This window comes from Periplaneta americana, chromosome 12 (genome assembly GCF_040183065.1).
Source record: "Periplaneta americana isolate PAMFEO1 chromosome 12, P.americana_PAMFEO1_priV1, whole genome shotgun sequence".
Classification (NCBI taxonomy): Eukaryota; Metazoa; Arthropoda; class Insecta; order Blattodea; family Blattidae; genus Periplaneta; species Periplaneta americana.
Window position 1 is genome coordinate 80,952,445 of NC_091128.1, and position 24,005 is coordinate 80,976,449.

General features: G+C 36.8%; 1 protein-coding gene across 1 annotated transcript in view; it reads right to left on the reverse strand.

The window, feature by feature from the left end:
* Positions 1–249: 249 nt before the first annotated feature.
* Positions 250–24,005, reverse strand: part of LOC138710609 (retinol dehydrogenase 12-like) — a 101,679-nt gene continuing 77,923 nt past the window's right edge. Inside the window, exons 4-7 of the mRNA XM_069841613.1 lie at positions 20,850–21,011; positions 5,675–5,797; positions 4,787–4,994; positions 250–1,678 (exon numbers count right to left, since the gene is read on the reverse strand). Coding sequence (XP_069697714.1) covers positions 1,516–1,678; positions 4,787–4,994; positions 5,675–5,797; positions 20,850–21,011 — 656 coding nt within the window. The 3' untranslated portion in view covers positions 250–1,515. The remainder of the gene's footprint in view (positions 1,679–4,786; positions 4,995–5,674; positions 5,798–20,849; positions 21,012–24,005) is intronic.

The following is a 24,005-nucleotide window of genomic DNA, read 5'->3' on the forward strand; positions in this document are numbered from 1 at the left end:
AAAACATTGGAAGTCAACTAACCACGCGTAGTTTCAAACTTCTAATGAAGCATCGTCAGCTGATCGATTTGACTCTTTCATGCCAACACTGGAATTGGAAACTCGTTTAGTTCAAATTAAATTTTTATTGTTTAAATGGGCCTTTTTTTTATAGCAAAAGTCATATAGAATTCAGCCCAATTGAATAGCCTTTATAATACTTATCAGTTCCTTGCAAAATAACTTTGGATAAGTAAAGATCTTTCTAGGTTCACATATTCTATGCTATTTATTGTGTAATAATTTTTACATAATCAACTAATAAACACAATTAAGTATGAAATACGACATTAGCTCACGTATATACATTATATACATTCAGACGGCACAATCTTTTCCCTTACCTAACTTTCACTCTTCTCAGTCTTCATTATTTTCTTGGTCTTGGCCGTTTCCCATGTCAGGTTTTCCTGTTCAAGACAGCAAAATCTTTACTCGTACTATCCATTGTGCGTTCACTTCTAATATTAATGTAAAGTACAGAATTGTCTGAAGTCGTAGGCCCTACTCAAATACAGCCATAACAAGAATAATACATCAAATAAGATAAAGATACTGTATAGTTAGAGACTCTGAATAGTTTATAATATGCAAGGTATTATATCTGAAGGGTACAATGGGGAAAGATGAGGATAAGGAGAAAGATGAACAGAAAAAATAGAACCGGGAGATAAAGGACGGGAAATATGAGAAGGAAAACAATAAAAAAGGACAATGATGAGTGGGAGAGAAACTCAACAGATGCATAGGTTTACATAGCACCACCTATGGATGATGCCGGATACGAAACAAGGTGAATATAAAGATAACGTGAAAACAGGACAATAAGAGGAAAATAAGCAGAACAAGGGGTAGGCAAGAAGAACAGGGGAATTCAAGGGGATAATGGGAATATAAGGAGAAGAAAACACTCGAAGAGACGGGGGAAAAAGCGAAGAGAAGAGAACCTAGGCAAGAAAGGGAGGACAAAGAGATGACAAGGAGGAAGGAGAACAAAAGAACAAGTAGATGAACAAGGAATCATAAGAAATACATGGAGAATGTAAGAAAACAAGGGGAACATATAAGAAGACGAGTAGCACAAGGTGAGCAGGGGAAGACAAGGAAAACAAGGAGAATAAGGATAACAAGGGGAAGACAAAGGGTATACAAGGAGAAAAGGGAAGACAAGGAAAACAAGGTCAATATGGCGAGAATGAGAGAGGGAATTACATTTTCATGTGATGGTCATTTTCTGAGTTATCGTAGTTCTACGGCCAAAGACAAGAAGAAGAAGAAGAAGAAGAAGAAGAAGAAGAAGAAAACGGAGTGAAGAAATGTATTATAAGGAGTAGAGTCAGAAAGAGGTTAAGAAGAAGAAAAAGTACAAGAGAATGACGAAGGTGGAGAAATAGAGAAGAACAGGAGAGGAATATAAATTATAGGTGAAGAGATCCCGTTCAAACCGCTACGCCGCGCCGCGCCGCAATTCTTGTTCTACAGTCTGACCGTGATGATTTCCTGAGGCAGGATGCCGGTGTCCTCTGCTGTGAAGGGGTTCCAGTCGCCGAGGCCCACCAAATGCGCGCTCTCCTCCCAAAATTTCTGCAGTAGCACAGTGTCGTTCACCAGGGACTTGCAAGAAGATATCTTGCAATCTCTGAAAAACAAAAGCGAAATGTAAAATCACAAATGTTACTATCGTTTTTAAAATCTTACTTCGCAACTAAATCTGTGCACACACAAACACAGACATACACAAGCACAAGTCTTCCTCCATCTTTCTAGCGTCACTGCACATTTTTACCTCTGCGTAAGGTTCTGGTTGATACGTACAATCTTACAAAAACGTTTTGTTGCACGAATACTTCATAAGTTCCAGAAAGGGAGCAATGATCATGATCAGAGGATGAGCGTCCTTCACAAGAGAACGACTAGTTCATTCATTCATAGTGTTCTGCCCAAGGTCAGGTCTTTCACTGCAAACCCAGCATTTTCCAGTCTTTTCTATTTTCTGCCTTCCTCTTTGTCTCTTCATATGACCCATATAGCCCTAGATTAATGTAGTTTACCATCTGATATCTTCTCCTGCCTCGAACTCTTCTTCCTTTCACCATTCCTTCCAGTGCATCCTTCAGAAGGCATCCTTCGTCATAATGTCCATGTTTCTGCCCCATTCAATGCTACACTCCACACAACGACTAGTTGAGGTAATTAAATTAATAATTTTGTTTCGTTGTATCTCTGATCATGCGCACTGTCTCCTTTCTGGGAGTTCTAAAGTATATCTGCGGGACAAAACTTTGTACATGTATTATCAGACAGTACATCTTAATATTATGATATGTGTCAAAAGAAGAACAATACTTAAGTAAGACACAACATTTAAAAATTACATTTTCATCCTACAGCCTTGCTATTTTCACAGAATGTAGATATATCCTTCAGGAACAAAATGTCACTTTTCCACATAATCCTCATACCTTTCAACTGCCTTACGCCACCTTGAAACGAGGGCCTGTTTACCAGCACGGTAAAAGTCTGAACCAACACATCTGATTAATTTCATTTTGTATGATTTTTCCGATAAGCAAGTAGTAATAATATATTAAATTGAGATGAGCCGTCTATGCTTATCTAGTTTTATATAAATTAATTATAACATGAACTTTTCGGCACTGATGTGCCATTTTCAAATGTATGAAAGTTTGCCTAATTACATATTCAAATAGATTCACATGGACTGTGTGAGTGAGACATATAATGTATACCGTTGATTATTTGAACATAACATGAGAAACAATTTTATATAGATAATTAAAAACACTCATTATTTCTAACAATAAAACCTATTAACTAATTGGTCTTCTACTATATTGTCCATATCTTGTAGAACACTGTGGTTAGCTTGACGTTATTCTGTCAAATTCAGTTATTCAGTTATTAAAATATTATTAAATTACACATAATGTACAATGTTAAGTGTTAAAATTATTATTGACCTGTCTTATACATTGTTGTTACACCAAGGTTCTTGTATGTTCACTTTCACATGATGAAGCACTTTACCAATATGGAACATGGTACGTACATATAAGTTACAGTGATACCTGGCTATTGTTTTCCTTCGGTTTGCCGTTGTTGAAATGTTACAAATTATAGTTGTCACCGTCCGATTTTCAGCTTAGCCTTTTACAGTGCAATGGCTGGACGTGTTGTGTGTTCTACGCTAGTTTGGCATGTTATGTTCAAATAATCAAGGGTATACATTACATGTCTCACTCACACAGTCCATGTGCATCTATTTGAATATGTAATTATGCAAACTTGCATACATTTGAAAATGGCACATCAGTGCCGAAAACGTTCATGTTATAATTAATTTATATAAAACTAGATAAGCATAGACGGCTCATCTCAATTTAATGTATTATTACAACACGTCTGAGCCACTCTTTAGTAGCGTGCACGAGGGAGTCGTCATCTTCAAACCTCGTTCTGCGAAGGGATTCGTTCAGTTTACCAAAGAGATGGTTCCAGGTCAGGACTGTAGTGGGAGAACCCCGAGGAAAAAAACCTCGCGGACGGTTTATCCACTACAAATTTCTTCATGACCTATATTGGGATCGAACCTGTTCGTCACTGTGATAGACAGGGAGGCTAACCACTCGTCGGCTTTGCGCAGTGGCAATATCGTAACCAATGAGGTGATAGTTGAAAAGTAATCTCTTGCGTTGTACTCACGTACATGTGAGAGAACTCTAGCATCAATATAAGCTTCTCTCTTACAAAAGCTACACTGATATAGTGAACTCGGTTATAATGAACATTCGGCTATAGTGAACCTAAATCGTTGGTCCTGACCCGCATACATTAAAAAGTACATTAATAGTTCCGTTCATAGTGAACCTTCGCTTCAGTTAATGTGAACCTTAAAAATTGAAGTCGCAAGAGTTGTATCCTGACAAATTCTTATTTGAAGTCAAACCATCTTACTCCTTTAGGCAAAGGACAAAGGTAGGATTTGTGAGTCCTAGACAATGAATTGTAATGTAAATCCATGTAACGCGTGACGACCTTGCCTCACTCCACCGTCGAAGGGTTGCCATTCTGTTCTCAGACACACTACTCTACTGTTATTTATAATCCTCCACCGTCAAAGGTTTGCCTTTTGTTCTCACAAAGATTTCCCTTATGACGGATAGCATCGAAACAAGGGAAAATGAAATTGCCTTCTTTCATTAAAAGGGGACAGACATTATGTCCAGAGGATAAATGAAGGCAAGATTCCGATGGCTTTTAAACTCCATCAACCCCCTCCCAGTTTCCATTAAGTGACCAGGGAAATTCCAAGGCTGAGTACGCAGTCACACCATAGCAGCGTTTGTCATTTCTACCCAATCAGTCTGTTTCTAATGTTCGAACAGTGAATGTACTGTATAAAATGTCGAAGCATAAAGTGTTTTCTTTGGAAGATAAGGCGAATATTATGACATTGAACGTGGTCTTTCGCAAGCGGACGTGAGTCGACAGCATAGTTTAAGTAAATCAACTGTGAATAACAGTATATATAGTGTGATCCATTCCACAAAAATGAAATATTTTAATTACTGTATAGTATTTTATTTTCTTGTTCACAATTTCATTCATTTCTATTATTTAAGGTTAGGGAAGAGACACTTCGGATTTAGTGAACGAAATATGCAAGTCCGCAGAAGTTCACTATAACCGGAGTTCACTGTATTATTATTATTAATCTGGTGCTCACCTGTAGTAGAGCCCTGTGTCGTATGCCGTCTCCTCGCACACGGCGCAGTGGATGCTGGTCTGGGCGCCCTGCTCCGGGGTCTTAATGAAGCGCGCCAGCACTTTATCGTGGAACCACTGTGCTCCGCGAAACCACGTGGTGTCCATGTAACGCGCCGCCTCAGACGCTACGAGACCTGGGTGAAGCGAATACGTGCTTACCTGAGTACCTGCAAAATTTCACATCAATCTTTATGTACACGAAGTGCAATTAGTACAATGACAGAATACTATGGGCCTAATGGTACAAAAATTATATCTAGACATTTTCACGCAGATACGAGCTTTCAACAAGCTGTAACTTTCGTGAAGTATCAGGTTGCTGTGGAATACCCAAAAGTACAATTCTGATCACTGAACTCGGATTTTTATGACCTAAATATCAGGAGACATGCATGCACTTATGCCCTAAATAGTAGAATATGACGTAAAAACTTGGAAATATGACGTACAGTACCATTATTTAGTCGTGACAGTCGCCGACAATGTGCGCCTGGACCATACTTATGTGAAACACAAGCATCATAAGTTGTACAAATTACAAGTAACTTAATTCGTAATATATTATACCATACTTTTGTGGAACAGGACTCTGGGAGTAGCACAAGGCGCTTGTATATGTGACGTAAGTACATCTAGGTTTCTTTTATTCTTCAACTGGGATTAATTCATTCATATGAAGCAAACTGAATAGAACTAAATGCAAAATAAAATAATCTTGAATGAAAAATATAGAGCATAAAAAAATGAAAGCGAAATATAGAGGACTATAGTAAATACAACCGCAGCAGAAAAAAAGAGGATGTAATAAAATATAGAAGATAAGAATTATTAAATATTAATATTCTACCTTTCAGCCTTCTGGCCAATTCAGCACTGATCAACACGTTGGCGAGTTTAGACTCTGCGAATGACTTGAAAGCACTGTACTGCCTCTTTTCCCAGTGAAGGTCCTCGAAATGTATTCTTTTTGCTGAAACAAGAACGTTTGTTATGAGTTTTTACGGAATTACATTAGCATATTCTGAGAAGTCGACATAAATCATAGCAGATTACGTAAAACAATTTATACCTAAATTTGTTATTCTCCATCGAATTTTACCCATAAGTATTTTATGTACAGTGCATTTAGCTCTTTTTCAGACCACCATCTAACAAGTCATTATTGCGTGGGATGGAACTTCATAAATTTCTCTAGATCCTCTAAAGTGCTCTATAGTGTTCATTTACCCTGTTGACTCTTTATAGGGCTTTAAGTTAATTTGTATTATTTTTGTCAGTGTTTGTATTTTTGTATTTATGTGTGCTATCTGGTAGGATGGAAGAGGACGCCTTATGGCCTGAATCCTGCCATATTAAATAAATAAATAAATAAATAAATAAATAAATAAATAAATAAATAAATAAATAAATAAATAAATTTTTTACAAAACAAGATAATCAAATTGTGACAAACATTTGATAACAATTTTCTATACTAATCTTTCCTAATCGAAATTACGCTTTTTGTTAATCCATCATGTTCTGAAGCTTGACATTTCCAAAGTTTCGGAACTACAGGCTATATAGGTTCCATCATCAGGGCAAAAGGTAAGATCAGAGAAGTCGCCTATTTTGTTTGGCTCGTTACATCAGGCTAATCCGGGCGACTGGGCTTTTGCCCTGATGATGGAACCTGTATGTAGTTCCAAAACGTTGGAAATGTCAAGTTCTAGGACACGGTGGTTTACCCAAAAGTCTCATTCTGATCACAGTCATCGTGAAAGCCTAAAACTCATATCATTTGCCCTGAATTTAAAATCCATGAAATCGAAAAATACATATCACTGAAGTCTCATTAAAAAAATAACAAAAATCGTATATATTATTGATGTCTTATATTTCTAATTTAATTCTGGTAGGTTATTTTACGACGCTTTATCAACATCTTAGGTTATTTAGCATCTGAATGAGATGAAGGTGATAATGCCGGTGAAATGAGTTCAGAGTTCAGAACCGAATGTTACCCAGCATTTGCTCATATTGAGTTGAGGGAAAACCCCGGAAAAAACCTCAACCAGGTAACTTGCCCCGGCCGAGAATCGAACCCGGGCCATCTGGTTTCGCGGCTAGATGCGCTAACCGTTAGTCCACAGGTGTGGACCGTCTTATGTTTACAGTATTGGACGAAAAGTTACTTTACCATTAAAAAAGAAAACATTTTTCATAACAGGAAGTAGCTATAAAACACAGTATTAGTCCAGGTCCAAGATTATACAACTCAATCAAAATACACCCTGAATTTTCAACATTTTCTTTATTAAGTACAATAAAAATTAAACATCTTCTTAAAAAGAACATATAAATTTACCCTATTTATAAGGTCTTTTGGGTTTTTATTCTTTGTTTTTCTTCTTTTTTTAATACATTTCTGTGTATTAACTTTTGTCTTTCTTGTACGTAGACAGAACTGCACCCGAACACGACCTATGGGTGTTCCTGATTCTTTATATATTCTATGTAATTTAATATAAATAAATATGAATATTAATAACGGCAGATAATTAATTTTTTTCATAGATTTATGCTCTTACAAACCCAGTATTCTCCAATCATCCCTCTCTTCACTTTTCTCTTAATTTCCGCAAACGATCCATACATCTTAATGTTGTCTATCACCTGATATCTACACCCGGACTTTTCTCCTGTTTCATTCCTTCCAATTCATCTTTCAGTAGGCAGTTTCTTCTTAGCCAGTGACCCAGCCAATTTCTTTTCTCTTCCTGATTAGCTTCAGGATAATTCTTTCGTCACCCGCTCTTTCTAGCACAGCTTTATTTCTTATTCTGTCTGTCCACTTCACACGCTCCACTCTTCTCAAATCACATTTCAAATGCTTTTAGTCATTTCTCTTCACTTCATCGTAATGTCCATGTTTCTGCCCATACAATGCCACAATCCACACAAAGCACTTCACTGCTCTCTTCCTTAGTTCTTTCTCCAAATGTCCGTAGAAAATGTTTTTTTCCTCCTATTAAAAGCTTTCTTTGCCATTGCTATCCTCTTTTTGACTTCCTGGTAAAAACTCTTGTTAGCCTATTGCTTTTAGTGCATCCCAAGCATTTGAAACTGTCCACTTGTTCTACTGTCTCATTTAGAATTCGTAAGTTTACCTTATTTAATTTTCTTGCAATAACCATGATCTTCGTCTTGTGTACATTTATCTTCATCCCATACTGCTCATAGTTGTCATTTAGCCCCAGTGGCATATCCCTTAGTATCGTCTCCTCTTCAGCTAACAACGACATATCATCACCAAATCTTTTGCACTTTATTCTTCTTCCTTCTACTATCACTCCTCCCATGTTCTGAAAACAGTTCTTCATTAAATCCTCTAAGTGAATGTTGAACAGGGTAAGTGACAAAGGGTATTCTTGTCATACACCTCTCCCTGTTCCACTTTCTTCTGCTATTTTTTCTCCTATCCCGATTTTCACCGACTGTTTCATATGAAGATTACTTAATAGCCTCCTCTCTTTCCAATCCACAATCCACACAAAGTACTTCATTAATCTCTTCCTTAGTTCTTTCTTCAAATGTCCGCAGAAAATGTACTTTTTTCTATTAAAAGCTTCCTTTACAATTGCTATCCTCCTTTTAACTTCTTGGCAGCAGCTCATGTTACTGCTTATAGTGCACCCCAAGTATTTGAAAGTATCCACTTGTTCTACTGCCTCATTTAGAATTCGTAAGTTTACCTTCTTTAATTTATTGCAAAGTGTCATAAACAATTTTCGTATAAGATTACAACAGGTCATAAGATTCCAAGGGATCACTTGAAATGTGAAATTTTCAAAAAAATAAAGACATTCCAATAAATTACGTTATTCAAGCTACATACTGTGTTATATTTTAATTTTTAAACCTTATAGTCTCTTTACAACAGCATGTTGAAACTCGTCAGAACCAAATACCGGACGATTGAATAAACAGTGACAAAAATTAAACAGGAAATAGGGGATACTCTACAGAACTTTTGAGATAGGTAACTTTATATCTGTTAAGTCAGATTAAGAAGGTATGAGTTTAAACATGTCTATCGCAATTCATATTATCTATGATAAATTTAAAATTTACATTAATTTATAGGTACTTATTATTTACATTTATTTACAATTAATCACATTTATTTACATTTTAAAATTATTTTCATATTCTTCACAATTCTGAGTTAATAACGTACCATTTTGTATCTCCCAATTGATTTTGGAAGAATGGCTAGCAACATTATTTATATTTAAATGTAGACAATCCATTATGTTTTTTTTTGTTGACCTATTTTCCTCAAAGTGGTTCTGTCTGTCGTATTTATATTATTTCGTTAAAAACATGATACGAGTTAATCACAGACCATTACAGGTCCTTCGATATCTCGTAAAACCAACTTGTGTGTGAGAGGAAGAAGAAAGTGGATTAGGAAACTTCTCTCTCTCTCTCTCTCTCGTTACACTTTCACTTGCACCTAGCTAGGAAACTAATCCCCAACATAAGTTCTTACTATGGGCTACGGCGCATGATTGCATTTGGTTTCGCGAGATAATGAATGGCCTCTACATCCCATTCGAAGCCTTAGTCACAGTACGTACAATATGTTGTTAACTCGGATTTTTAAATTATGTGAGTATTAGTTCCCTATCTCAAAATATTCTGTAGAGGATCCTCTAATCCCTGTTTAATTTTAGCGCGCTATTGCTGAATCACCCTGTATTATACCAGATACAAGGCTCTATCGTGTGAATGTCTGTAGCAATTGAAATCACAGTGTTCTTTTACTGTTAGTTGACGTTGTACCTTCTACCTAGTTGCGGCTCTTATAAAATAGATATTCTATCTATCGCTTACTTTGTCAGCCGACATCCCTTGTTCCTCCCGATTGGTATGAGAATGTTCTTTTCAGTAGTCTTTCTTTCGATATTCCTTGTACGTGACTCCGTTATTTTTTCTGTAATCCACGATTTTTTTTTCTAAACTCCGCCAGTTCAATAGGCATCTTATTTCTTCCTTCTTACTCTGTCCCTTTTTGTAATTCCTTTATAAAGTTTAAAACCTCATCTCTGCGGCCTGAATTCGGATTTGTTCCCTATCTTTTATAGTTCGTAAGTCATGTCATGTAGGCAGCTTGTCACAGCCGTGGTTTTGGAGAACTTAACTTTCGTACCTTTCATAGTTTCTCTACGTAATGTTCTCCGAATTGTTCCTCAGATGTGGTTGAAAGTTTCTAACTTATCGCTTATATTAAATTCATCTACCAGGCATATAATAATACATTTCAGAAATTTTAAGTGATTGGCGTGCTCTAATGAAATTGCTTCCTAGAACGCCATAAATTTCTAAAATGATTGGCAAAACAAGTAACTCACGGGAATGTAAATACGAGTCATGAGATAAATTGTATTGGAATAGTGTATAGACCACTATGACGTAAGACAGAGATATTTTGTTTTCTTTATCACCACTTATTTATTTGAATTTTATTCAGAAAATAAAAGAAGTAAAGTATTCAAATGTAGGCCTATTATGGTGTGTATGTAATTTTTCTGACTTAAAGAACCCAATATCGAAGAATAAAAAAGTTCGTGCATATCTATCAAAGATACTATGTTGAGATTGAGATTCTATCTGATACGTAAATTTATCATCAGGCAATACATCTCACTTGGCGTAATATATCAGAGGAAGGACAATTGTTTGTAGAGTATACATCTGAAGTCTGATTAATGCAGGGCTGGCAACTGGCTTCCCGTGTGAGCGTTTTACCCGTATGGGCAAGTAAAACCATGTTTGTTCCTCGCGAGCAGGACTGCTACCCCTCTCTAAAGTAGTGGTGAAGGGAAAACTAGGCAATTCGTTTCGTAGGCCTACAGATTACGGGAGAACTATGTACTACGTGTATCTCCATGGATGTCGCAAAGCAGAAACCTGGAACTGAGTTTAACAATGACTGGAAATTGTTTTTCTTTTTTTAAAGAATCAAAGTAGGGAGATGGACAGTAGCCTATCTTATTTGTAAAAACATGTCAGGTGCAAAAAATATCATTTAAAGCGGCACTGTCATGTCTTCCATGCTGAAAAATATAAAGGCATCGTTAATGATGAAAGGGTGAATTTACTCACTGTACTAAGAGAGGACGGAAGGCTAAGTGGTATTATTTTAATTTTTATGTAATGTGTTTAACAATCTAAAGTTCGATCCAGAAGCATAATATCTAGAACGAAAAGAATGAAGACAAATTAAGAGCAAGTGTGACGGATTGAACTTCGTAGGTTAAGAGTTGTAGAGAGGCTTGCTGTATCAAAGTCCATTCATCACACCATACATAGAAAATATTGTTAAGAGAGAGAGAGAGAGAGAGAGAGAGAGAGAGAGAGAGAGAGAAAAGAACAAATCTGTGTCCTTTTTTTTTTTTTCAACGCGATATAGGTCTATTTCTTATTTTGTATTCTGACTTTGTGTATTCGTTTCTGTTACGTTAATAATTTTCACTGTAATTTGCTTGTTTACTAGGTACGATTATTTTGTTTATAAAGGTTTAGTTTTACAAACTGTGATAATGTCATTTTCTTTCATAAGAAATTTAACGTAAAATCTGTGATTTGTTTACTACGTTGCTGTTGCTGCTACTGCTAGTGCAGGGACATCATTTTATTTTTACTTCAATTTTTATTGTACCTGAGTTTTTTTAATGTACTTCACTCCCACCCCCTCTACTAGTAAACTTCCAACCATCCTCCACACAGTACCAAGGCCGCGTATGCAGTACTGAGTTAGTGAGTAGCTATAGTACGTTCCAGAAATATGTTCGCGTTTTCCAGTGACGAAGGAGCTTTCAATATTGAATCATATTTTCGCACCTGTCGCCCGTTTGCCTACGTCGCATCCCGGTTTCTCCCACCCGCTTCTGTTCGCCCCTCTATAAAGTCTAGTAGCTGGGCTGTCTTAGCTCTTTTCTGGAAACATTAATTTCTGTTAGGAATTGGACGTCTACGTAATATTATAAAACTGTTTAAAGTAACTTAAATAAAAGGGCTTCGTTAAGTAATTAATTTTCACGTGATTTCCCCCCTTTCTACGACCCTGCGACAAAACCACTTCATCGAACAGTAGACAGCATGTCTGAGTAATTTTATCTTTTCGCATCGGGCAGAAGTGAAGATTGAATTTACAGTACGTAAGGTACTCTGTTATAGAGTAGGTATAGAATTATTTCAACATGAGTTACTCGTACGAAGGACGAAACTGGTAATTGGAATTAGGTACAATAGTGCGATAATATGCAAAAAGAACTGAAGCCTGTATCGAAATGAACGGCCATCATTTTCAAAAATGTGTACAAATATCCATATTATGATTATTTTTCAATTTAACTTCATTCTCTATATTGTACGCTAATGTGCCGTAGACAGTATAATATACACTGCATAATGAATTGGACTACGTTCGCATGGATAACTCGGTTCGTGAGTAAAAATACTTAATACTGTACTATATTTTGATTAAACAAAAGCCTAATGAAAATTATCAAACTCAAAATTGCGATATTTCCTAGTTTACATAAATGGATGAACTACTTTTGTTCCCTCCTATACCTAGTAAACTGATTTGTATTTTACACCAGTATCATGGAACTCCAGTCTTGGAAGGGGGAGCAAGCGATGTTTCCGGTTCTAGACCTTTAATCCAAAGATATAGCCAGGTTAGTATTAAAAATGTTAGTAAAAATAAAATGATGTCCCTGTACTATTCAAGCATAGTAAATAGTATTATAATGTAATACGAGTAGAATAAACATAGTTAGTTACTGTTAATTTAGTTTGTTTCTCTAGTTAGCCTAATGCTTGCTTTATTAATTACAATTTATTTGCAATCACACAAGCAGTGGTACTACTGACAAGATATAAGCATGACATTCCACCGCCGCGCCGCTAATGTACAGCACAACTGCGCAGCCATACTTCACGTCACCACACAGCGTGTTTCCATTCTGGCACGCTTCAGTTCTGTATTGCCAAGGTGGGGAGTATTCCTTGCCGGCCCTGGATTAGTGTAACATGTAGCTCATCGGCCATGTATGCAATGGAGGGGAAAGGAACTGGCCACCCTATCCCATTATCTCCTGGCCTAGTTGCCTCATGAGTGATTGCTTATTGGTATCACTTATGAGTAGGGCAAGGCATGGAGAGCTGTAATAAATATATTGCGACTTGATATAGATAGAGCGCGTGGCACTTGATACAGGTATTACACGAGCATTAGTACAGTCTGCCCATCAAAAATGACACATACTCACTGAAAATGTTCAGAACAACACTTTTCTTACTTCACATAAGTTACAGAAATCAAGAAACTATATTCTGGACTGAAATACAAAGAATATGTTAATCCCTCTGCGAATTATTATAGTAAACAACAAATATTTACTTACTTTCTTACAAATGGCCTTTAAGGAACCCGCAGGTTCATTGCCGCCCTTACATAAGCCCGCCATCGGTCCCTATCCTCTGCAAGATTAATCCAGTCTCTATCATCATATCCCATCTACGTCTCGGCCTCCCCAAAGGTCTTTTTCCCTCCGGCCTTCCAACTAACACTCTACATGTATTTCTGATTCGCCCTTACATGCTACATGCCTGCCCATCCTAAACGTCTGGATATAATGTTCCTAATTATGTCAGGTGAAGAATACAATGCGTGCACTTCTGCGTTGTGTAACTTTCTTCATTCTCTTGTAACTTCATCCCTCTTAGCCCCAAATATTTCCCTAAGAACCTTATTATCAAACACCCTTAATCTCTGTTCATCTCTCAAAGTGAGTCCAAGTTTCACAGCCGTACAGAACAACCGGTAATTTAATTGTTTTATAAATTCTAACTTTCAGATTTTTTGACAACAGACTAGATGACAAAAGCTTCTCAACCGAATAATAACAGGCATTTCCCAAATTTATTCTGATTTAATTTCCTCCCGAGTGTCATTTTTTGTTACTGTTGCTTCAAGATATTTGAATTTTTCCACCTCTTCGAAGGATAAATCTCCAATTTTTATGTTTCCATTTGTTGTTTCGTCTATAGATATCCATACTCTCTCATTTTCCAGTTCATTTCTGATTTCTTCTATGTTTTTGTCGTAAATTCGTTTTAAGTACACTTTTCGCAATGTTGATTCATCTGGAATCTGTCCACCTGTGTATTTCTGTAAGAATATACGGAATGTCTTATTTTTTAATTTGAAGAGTGGAATGTAGGAGGAAATAAATGCATTCCATAAATCTATGTTAAAGTCTTGCACTCTATTATATGAACCACTGTGCTCTTGCTGTAAATTCTGAACTCTTGTTTTTTCAAGTCCTTTTCTTTGTTTATCCGAGTGAATATGACGACCAATATTGAAATTCTTACAGCCTAAAATTTCGATATTGCAAAGTTTGCAGAACAGTTTATTATTCGCAATAGCAAACAGATTGTCGCCATACTTTGAAACTCATGCTTTCAGTTTATTATATGTATTTTGTTTATGTTTCGGCATTGTAATGTACAACGCCTCGTAATATGACTGTGATAATTGGGAAACTTCGCATCTGTGTAACAGAAAAAAAACTAAATTACAAAAGTAGTAAGAAATTATGATATATTGAATGATAAATTTATTGCACGTACTTTTAATAATCTTTGCATAATATAGAAATGGTGTCATCGTAATGTATTTAACGTGAAAGTTAGACATGCTGTCTACTCGCGGAATCTGTACATGTCCTGCGACGTATCAAAACATTGGCAGTGTACATGCCAATCTTAGCATTTATAGCAGCGGTCGTCAGCACAGAACACGCCCGGGCTAGCGTCTCTTACCCGCGGAGAAGAGACTGCACTATGGTGCACCGTAGCTGCTGGCGGGTATGCTCTATCCCTCTCTGCCTGCTGCACGACGGTGCATTTGATGTTGCTCCGGATACCCTTTACCTATTTCAGCGAGTGCTGACGACTACTGCTTTAGAGCTCTCTATGCCTTGCCATACTTATGAGGTTCAGACCTGTCTTCGGACAGTTGACTAAACAAAACAACTATATTGAGAAGAAATACTTGTAATAATCAGGCTTAGAGACCGGGATAAGTTAACTATTAATGTACTTAAGCATGCACTACATCTTCTTTTATGCACGCTATGAGAACAGACTTTGAATGTGAATAAACAAGTCCTTCGATACTACAGTCTGGTAACTATGAAAACTGAAGCATTTTCTGAGCACTTACAGGTTCATTCTGCGTTGTCCATGTGGGCGTTACGGTGAACAACGATGAACATACGAAAATTAATTATTGGGACAACAATGAATTAACAATATCAATGGAAGCTATCTCTTTGCAGTCCAAAGTATTAATTATTTTCTTGATGATATTATAATGTTCAGCGTAATATAACGCTGCGTTTAACCATGAACCACTTCTTGTTTTTATTGGACTATTGGGGAAAGGTAAACTCCAGGTGCCATTTTCCTGCACTTTAATATTCTCGAAGGGGCTTTTTGAAAGATATTTTTCACGTTGGCTATGAACTTATGAACATCGCTTTAACACGCACGAATATTTTCAGCTATTCTATGCAGTCCGTGCGCTAGATAGGTTACATCAGACCATTCCGCCACAGCGTTTGAGGGCTAGGGCGCTCGGACGTTGCCCTGTGCCTGCCCAGGGCGGACCTCCACTCCTATCTGTCGCTGAGGCTGTGGTGGTGTACGAATGCATGCGATCATCTACTCTTTCCCTCGTCTGTTCGATTATATTCTTCAGACGTTGCTGGATTATGCGTTCATTCATTCATTCATTCATACATTCATTCATTCATTCATCTATCTGGTGTACTATCGTTTGTGCTTAACTGTTTTGAATAAGAATAAAGAGATGTACGTCGACAGTCGGTTCAGGATTTAACCGCTCTTGGGAGGGCTTGAATTCTGTCTAATCTGACGACAACAATGTTCAATGTTTAATATGCCATATCTAGACAGTGGATGCGGGATGACTTATCGTTGAATGTAAATGCACATTTACTATAAGTTACATTTTTTTTTTCATTCAGACCTTTGGCTGAACAGGTTTTAAACGCAAACAGACGACGTCAACATGCTACTGTATCTCCGTACAGTCAGAAGGAAAAGAAAAATAACGTACTGTAGTACATACCTTGCAAGGTTCAGTCTTCGTCATCATTGTGCAATTACCAGTGTTGCAGTAAACTACAATATATTCTCGTAAGTTGTCGAAGCTGAATCGTCTTCGCCTATCGCTTAAACAGTTTTTGTATCGAGAGAATTTCTGAAGAAAACCTCTAAAATGGGGATCACTCAATTTCTTTAGAGGAATATTTGTACTGAGCATTATGTTGCACGTGTCGTTAGACCCGCACAACTAAATGATGATGATGATGATGATGATGTAGATGGTTTCTCAGATTTCATTTCAACGCATTTCCTGTGCGATGTACTGTTGCAATGTTTCTCTATAGCCTGAGTTGTTCTGGTTTTTATTTCAATTTTACATACGTTACACACAATATTGTCTTCGTTAATACATAAAATGTCACTCTCACACTTCTTAATTGCATTTCGTATCTCTAAGCGAATTTAACGTTTTGATTTCGACATTATGAATGGATTAGCACGGTACACTATTCAACTATTCAATGTGGGCCGGGGTTCCTTCGTTATTTACGCTGCTGTACTCGCCAGGTACACAAAAGACGGACGACGCGGCACGTGCCATGTAGGACTCCGATACGAAACAACTTCACTTTTCCTTAAGTCATCCCGTATCCAATGTCTAGCCATATCAATGTCGGGTAAAAACGAACAACATTAAGCGTCACTTTGAAGTTAAACATTCTGATACCCACGCTCGTAATTATTATTGGCGAAGAGAGGAAGGCATTAATAACGAAACTAACGGCCGAAATGCAGTCTTCTAACGACGAGATAAATATCATTTCAACTAATTAAGTACTCTAAAGGCAATATAATTAAATTAATGGTTATAGTAAGTTTATTTTGAACAGTTGTCAACAATGTATGAGTATTATTATATAAACGCTTGTTAAACTGTCCGTTTAACTATGTATGTAGTTTCTGTATAGTGACAATGCCATTAAAAATTCATTTTTCCCTTTCTTTCGCAGCACATTGAGTTAGCCAAGTTCCGAAAAAGTTGTCCATGCAAGCTATATTGTTCCCTAAATATCGCTACCAAAAGTAGCCGGACTTTTACGGATGGAATGTTTGTTAAGGCGTGCATGATTTCAACTTCAGAGATATTGGGTGCTATTCATAGACATTTCGCTAGCCCGGGCTACGAGCGTGCTAAATAGGATTCATATCATATCATATTGCTGACACTGGTTTATGAATACGAAAAACGTTAGTTCGCTGATCATCCTCCGAAAGCCCGCGCTAAGAATGTCTATGAATACAGCCCCTAATGTTCTTCCCTGATGACGTTATTCGAGTCAATTAGTCTCTCTCCACAAAATACTGTCTTCCTCCGACGAGTTTAGCGCTGGGACCTGAGGTATTCTTAACATCGGTGCGGGGGGGGGGTTGCAGGTAGATTCTTTTGTTGCTACAGCCAAGTCGAGCCGAGCGGAGTGGGAAGTATTAATCGCCCAAAAATATGCAGTCTTCAGTTTGTAGTAGTGTGTGAATATTTCATACACATATTGTTTACCTAGGTCTATATGGTTTTGTTATTAATATATTAAATATATTGTTGCAATTTTTGCTCAAACGTCTCCCTGATGTTAGCTATGTTAATATTATATGAATGTATTACTCACGTTAAACATTTCACCGTTACAAGTCATTTTTAAGGAAACATGCTGCGGAAAAGTTTTTGGTTTTATTCTATTGGAATTTTAGAATATGTGTGATTGGTATCGTGAAAAACAGATTCCTATAATGTCATGCGAAAATAATTTGATGGTAATATCTTGAAATACAAATCAAGTAGTTTTACTTCTCAAGTGAGTTCAGCAGTACAGTATATTTAAATTGATTACTTTACTAATTTAATTCAATTCTACTAATCACTAAATTTTATAGTATGATTCTTCTTTTCATTTATATTATTGTAGTTGTATTATGATTTTTCTTTTTATTTATTTTATTGTATTTGTATTTATGGTGGTGTGATGGCCTTAACTTCACCAGAATAAATAAATAACAAATAAATAAATAAATATATAAATAAATAATACAATTTTCTACAATACTTGTATCTCGCCGAATATACGTTAGAAAACTAATAGACATAGACTACTGCTCTCGTAAATTGGGCGAATGTTTTCAGTATGATTGTACTTCCTTCCAGACTGCCGCTGTCACTGTTCCCTCCTACTCCAGTACCGCGCTAGACTAGTCGAAACCGCATTCCTCTCAGCACTAAACTCCTCAGAGGATGACAGTAATCTCTCGCCGCGTGCAGGAACTTGGTGAGCATTTTTATGACGCCCTTTTCTGTAAATGTTAAGCAGACTCCAGTCAAATTTCAAAGAGAATTGATAAGGCCTCAATGTCACACAACTTTGAGAAATAGACATTACAATATTCCAGGCGGCCTGGCCTCCCTTTCAGCGATCGGTATTCTGTCTCCCACTCACTCGCTGTCTCTCTCCGGGACTGAGCACGGCTCATGTAAACCCAGGGCAGCCACGTGGCATCACGGTGGCTGCCCACTTGGAATGATCTGGGTTACGTGAATCATGTTTCTGTAATGAACTTGTAGCTTTTTGCCGCTTTCACAATATATGGAGCCGCGTCGGTTACGAACAGCAACACATCATCATATTGTACACCTTGGGCGATAAAAGAGACACAGATGTTGTAAACAGCTCTTCTATTATCGTATGGTTCACCTCTGGCAGTATTTCAGTAGTTAATAAACATATATGCCTTGCGTTGTTTGCTGACAAAATACCCACAACCACATTACCCACACATTCTGCCAGTAGCATCAGACTTTTCATCAACCGAAATCCATATTTTATTCCGTAGAATATGTTTTCTAAGGTTATTAATCCTCTCTTCATAACAAATAGGTAAATCAGCTTTTTGTAACGTGGTCTCACTCGAGATGTCCTGGTTTGTGTATTGCTTTAGAAACTCTCTAAAATTGGGGTTATTTAATTCATTAAAAGGAATATTGACACTTACCGTCATATTATATAAATCTCTACAAAATTATTATTTTTCGTCTAAATAACATGACCAATTTGTAGACGTTGTAGGAACATCGTCAATTGATTTTTGTTTCACAGATTTTCTGTACAAATTACTGTTGCAATGTTTTTCTATGGCTTCTGTTGTTTTCAGTTTTAATTCAATCTTACATAGGCTACTCCACAAACAATTTTTCCGTCATTTTTATAAAGAATCTCACTTCCACATTACTCCAACGTAGATTTAAATTCTACCCGAGTTGAGCGTTTTACCTTCAGAATTCTGTTATAATTACACTTCACCGTATTAAACAATAATGAAACACTGTGATAGAAGGATGTCCTAGTTGAGGAATGTGTACGAAGTAACAAATATAGAATTCATTGCTGTGTGTTGTACCTATAATGGCACAGTTCCAACTTCGTATGTGATCCGTTTGTCCTGAGAGTGGGTCGGGGTGGTTTGCCTACACTGACGTCACATATAGTCGAACGATTACAAACCTTACCGCAGTCTTAAGTCATTCCGGCCCCTAAGCCTGGTAATAATCATCCTACAATTTGTACGATTTAGATCTTTTTGGAACTATTCCGTTTACTGCTTATGAAGGGGTTCTTGATCGAAATTCATTTTCGTTGAGGTAGTCCGAGATCTCTGCTTTCTATGCTGTTTTATTTAAGTATCAAATTGGGAATCTGGTTCCCATCCATTTTTTTCCAGCTATCTATGCCAATTTTCCTGGTAAGTTATGATATTCTCTGTAATATTTTGTTCTATTATTTGCCTAATTTCAACATTTCTCTGACAGTTCAGTCTTGTAAACCCCATTAATGTTCGTAAAAATATAATTTGTACTGTCTCTAAATTTTGCATAGGCTATCTCTCCTACTTGAAAATCACACCTCACTACCATATAATAGAGCCGATTTTGAGAAAATGCAATGTAAACATAATGTTGTGCTAATTGGCGTCTATTTACTAAAGTGACGTTTTATTGTTATATTTATACAGGGTCCACCACTCATGAAGCTTCCCAAATACCGCAAGTTCAGCGGCATTTTCTGTTATACGCCTCACACAGTTACCGCGAACTCGGTCGCCGTTTCTGTGGTAGTAACACAGTCTAGTATATACAATCACGAAGCTTGAGTTGTGAGGGTACTAGGAACAATAGACTGTGCCGGTACTATTTCGCATTGTCCGTTATGAGGCGATAGTAGCTATCCTAGTGGTTAGCAACTATATATGGATGCATATTCCCTACATACTGAGCTTCGTGATTGTATATACTAGACTGTGGCAGTAACTTTAGTACCTAAAACCTGTTTAGCTGGGAAAATTCGTAGAAACAACTAAAAGATAAATACAAGTGCACCTTACGTGTGCCACAAGGGATGTTCAAAGTGTCTTCATCCGAACATTGTTTTGAAATACTTGACAAAAGTCCACCGCTGTAAATTAAGGGTTAGCATGTCTGATCGTGAAACAGGTCCAAATTCTAGTTGGCACAAGTTACCTGGTTGAGGTTTTTCTGGGGGTTTCCCTCAACCCATTAAGTGCAAATGTTTGATAACTTCCGACGCTGGAACCTTGATTCATTTCGCTGGCATTATCACTTTCATTTCACTCAGAAGCTAGATAAACATATCAGTTGATAAGGCGCCGTAAAAAATAAAAAATGAAAACTTTACGACTTTAACATACATAAACATATTTCCTATGAGAATAAAGCTCCTAATCGTACCTGAACTCTAAGTTCATTATATTTATATGTTTATCCTTACCGACATAGTGAAAAGAAGATGCAACGATGACGATTCTAGCGGTGCCCGAACGAATGATCCGGGGAAGTAACAGGCAGGTGAGAAGGAAGTGTCCAAAATGGTTCACAGCCATATGCATTTCGAAGCCGTCCTCAGTGACGGCCTTAGGGTAGAAGCACACCCCTGCAACGAAGCAAATAAAGTCAATATACAAAAAATAGTCATAATTCAATTTCGTCAATGTTCGAGTTTGACAATAGTAGTAGGTTAAGGGCACTTTCACTTGTGGGAGTAATTCAGCGTCGAAATTCAATGTGGGACAGAAATAGCTGCAGCCCGGAGCCCTCTATAAGGGACAGGGTTCCTGCACGTGCCATGAATCTACGGCAAAGACGCATAGATTTATTCTCCTTCTGGAAGAAGCAATGCTACAGATTTTATAATTTTTAAAATCCACAACCCTGATTCGGAAATGGACAATATAATTAAAAATTACTTTAAAAACCGCAATGTGGAGCTTACAACAGGGAACACCACAGTCAGGAGAAGAGTCACAAGGGGATGTCCTCAAGGCTCAGCATGTAGTCCTGGTTTCTGGGTTATACAATACGACAGAGGTGACCAAAACTCGAGCTGCAGTTATATATGCGACAGACAGCCTATGAAGTAAGAAGACGGAGGAAAGGTACTTGGCATGAAAACTACAACCAGCGGTGGTTCCTGTACTAACATCTTGATCAATCTCAAGCATTGCTGTATCAGTAATGTTATTGCTGTCATCAAGAGCCAGTGAATAGGCTAATGTACGATTTTTCTTTCTTCTTGTTTTAACCTATCTCTTGAATATTATCAAGAATTTTCTAAATTCTTCTCTCGATACTTGGTCGAGAAATTTGTAGTTTTTCAAAATAAAAAATTTATGGACAAGTTATTTAGGCTATTTTAATCGTCACTCTTTTGACAATTCTGTTCTATTAAAAGGCTTTAGAGCACGAGATATTTCAAACCCCATTAAGTAGCTGACTTCCTTACATTTATTTATCTCATCTTTCTCTTCCTGGCTATGATTTAAGACAAGTAAACTCCTGGCGTTTAACAGTTCGTTGGTACATGATAATGAATCAGTTTTTCTACAATATTATTATTAATGATTAACTAATAAATGGATACCCTCATCTAAAGATTAAGAAGATTAAAATAGAGATAAAACGTAATAATTTTCTTCTTCTAGGGAGAAGATCTAAAATATCAATATTCATGCAGATACAAAAGAATTATAGAAACACATACTTAGTGGTCAGTAATAATAATAGTAATAATAATAATAATAATAATAATAATAATAATAGGCCTGATAATAATAACAATAATAATAATAATAATAATAATAATAATACATTATTCAGCGTGGCAATTAATGTTTCTATATACTCCTAATTGAACCGTTGAGCAAAGTAAACATATTACATTTTGTTTGACAAAACAACAAAAAAGTTCTCCTTCTCATTCTTTACGATACCATCTCTTACTGCTTGTGGAGACAGAATTTGTAGAGCGACATGATACAGCCACTGCTTGCCTTCAGTACGTGAATGAAACACACAGCAATGTGTAGGAAACTCTTCGTACCCGTTTGAATGTATGTGATTACACGATGTAATCACGACACCCGCTTTGGACACCGCTGCTATAAGATGACGTTCTCCGACAATATCTTCCAAAAGGCTGTAGCAATAACTTAAGCTGACGATGCCTTGCTATTAATTAAATCAAACACTATGGACAACCTAACCACTGCACCAAACGACAGTCTACAGATTATTTTTAAGTGGGGTGAAGCAAATAAATTAATCTTTAATCCCTCCAAAACGAAGGCATGCGTCTCGGCCGACTGATTGTATACTCGTATATCTAACTTTATTTTCACACAATATGTGTCGGGTCATGGTAAGTTCGGAGAAAATCTTGTAAGAGTCAAGATACAGAAAGAAGGAAAGTGTAAGTGCGACGAGGAGACCAAACAGTGAGACATATCCCATTTGAGTTTCCCTTATTCTGGCGACAGAGACATAAATTGAAGTCAAATCTGGATTTTCAGGGATTTACATTCTCCAGCCTCTTGCAGAGTATATTTTACAATAAGGTGTTGATTAAAGATTTTCTAATGTATATTAATTCTGTATTATGAAGAACTTAGTGGATAAAATCAGTGTACGTGTATATATAATTTTAGTGTATCAGATCTGTATATATAGAACTTCAATGGTTCGACATAGTGTACAGTGATCTTCAGTGTATATAGAAGCTCAACGTATAAGTTCAGTGCACATAAAAAATCAGCATATTAATTCAGTGTATATAGAACTTTCGTGTCACCATTCTTTATATTCGGCTATAGCAGTTAAGCATTCATAGATATTTTAGTGATTCTCTGTTATAGTATCAGTTATTTGATATATTGTTTTTTTTTTAACTTGCATACTCACATAGGTTTAGTTTAGTTCACTAACATGTATATGCATATAAATTGCTACAATGTCTTAAACTCAAACCCTAATATACCTTCGCCCATGCTGGATAGGCTATACAATAATAATACAGTAATATGCGTTACAAGAGCGGTATGCTGAAGTTTTCATGTTCGAGGAAAGGTTTGAAAAAGCGAAACTTAGTTGAGCTTTTTTAATTTCCGAGAATTGAAGGAAAAGATCCCGCTCGTGTATCGTACATTATTTTGTGCGAAGATCGTTTATTACATATCTGAAAGAGGAATTTCTAATTAGTCGCAATGAAATCTCCATCTTGGTTTCTGTTCAATGACGGCAAATTTGCAAAACAAAAATATCTATCTTCAACATTATTGCTTTAAAATGTTTTCTGTGTTTACTATACTCCAGCAGGCCGTGATATAGCCTACGTCTGTCTTTTTTTTCCCCAGTCTATGATGAGTCTGGAATCTTGTTGATTTTTTCACGGCTTCTTTAATGTTAGGGGAGAGTCGGGTAGTATCGGACATCGGGTAGTATCGGACAGTGCGTTTCTTTCATCTACCACACGATGATAGTGCCTGATTGACATGGTTACGTTTCTCTATGCGATATCACAGAAACGTAACCATGTCAATCAGGTACTATCATCGTATGGTAGATGAAAGAAACTCACTGTCCGATATTACCC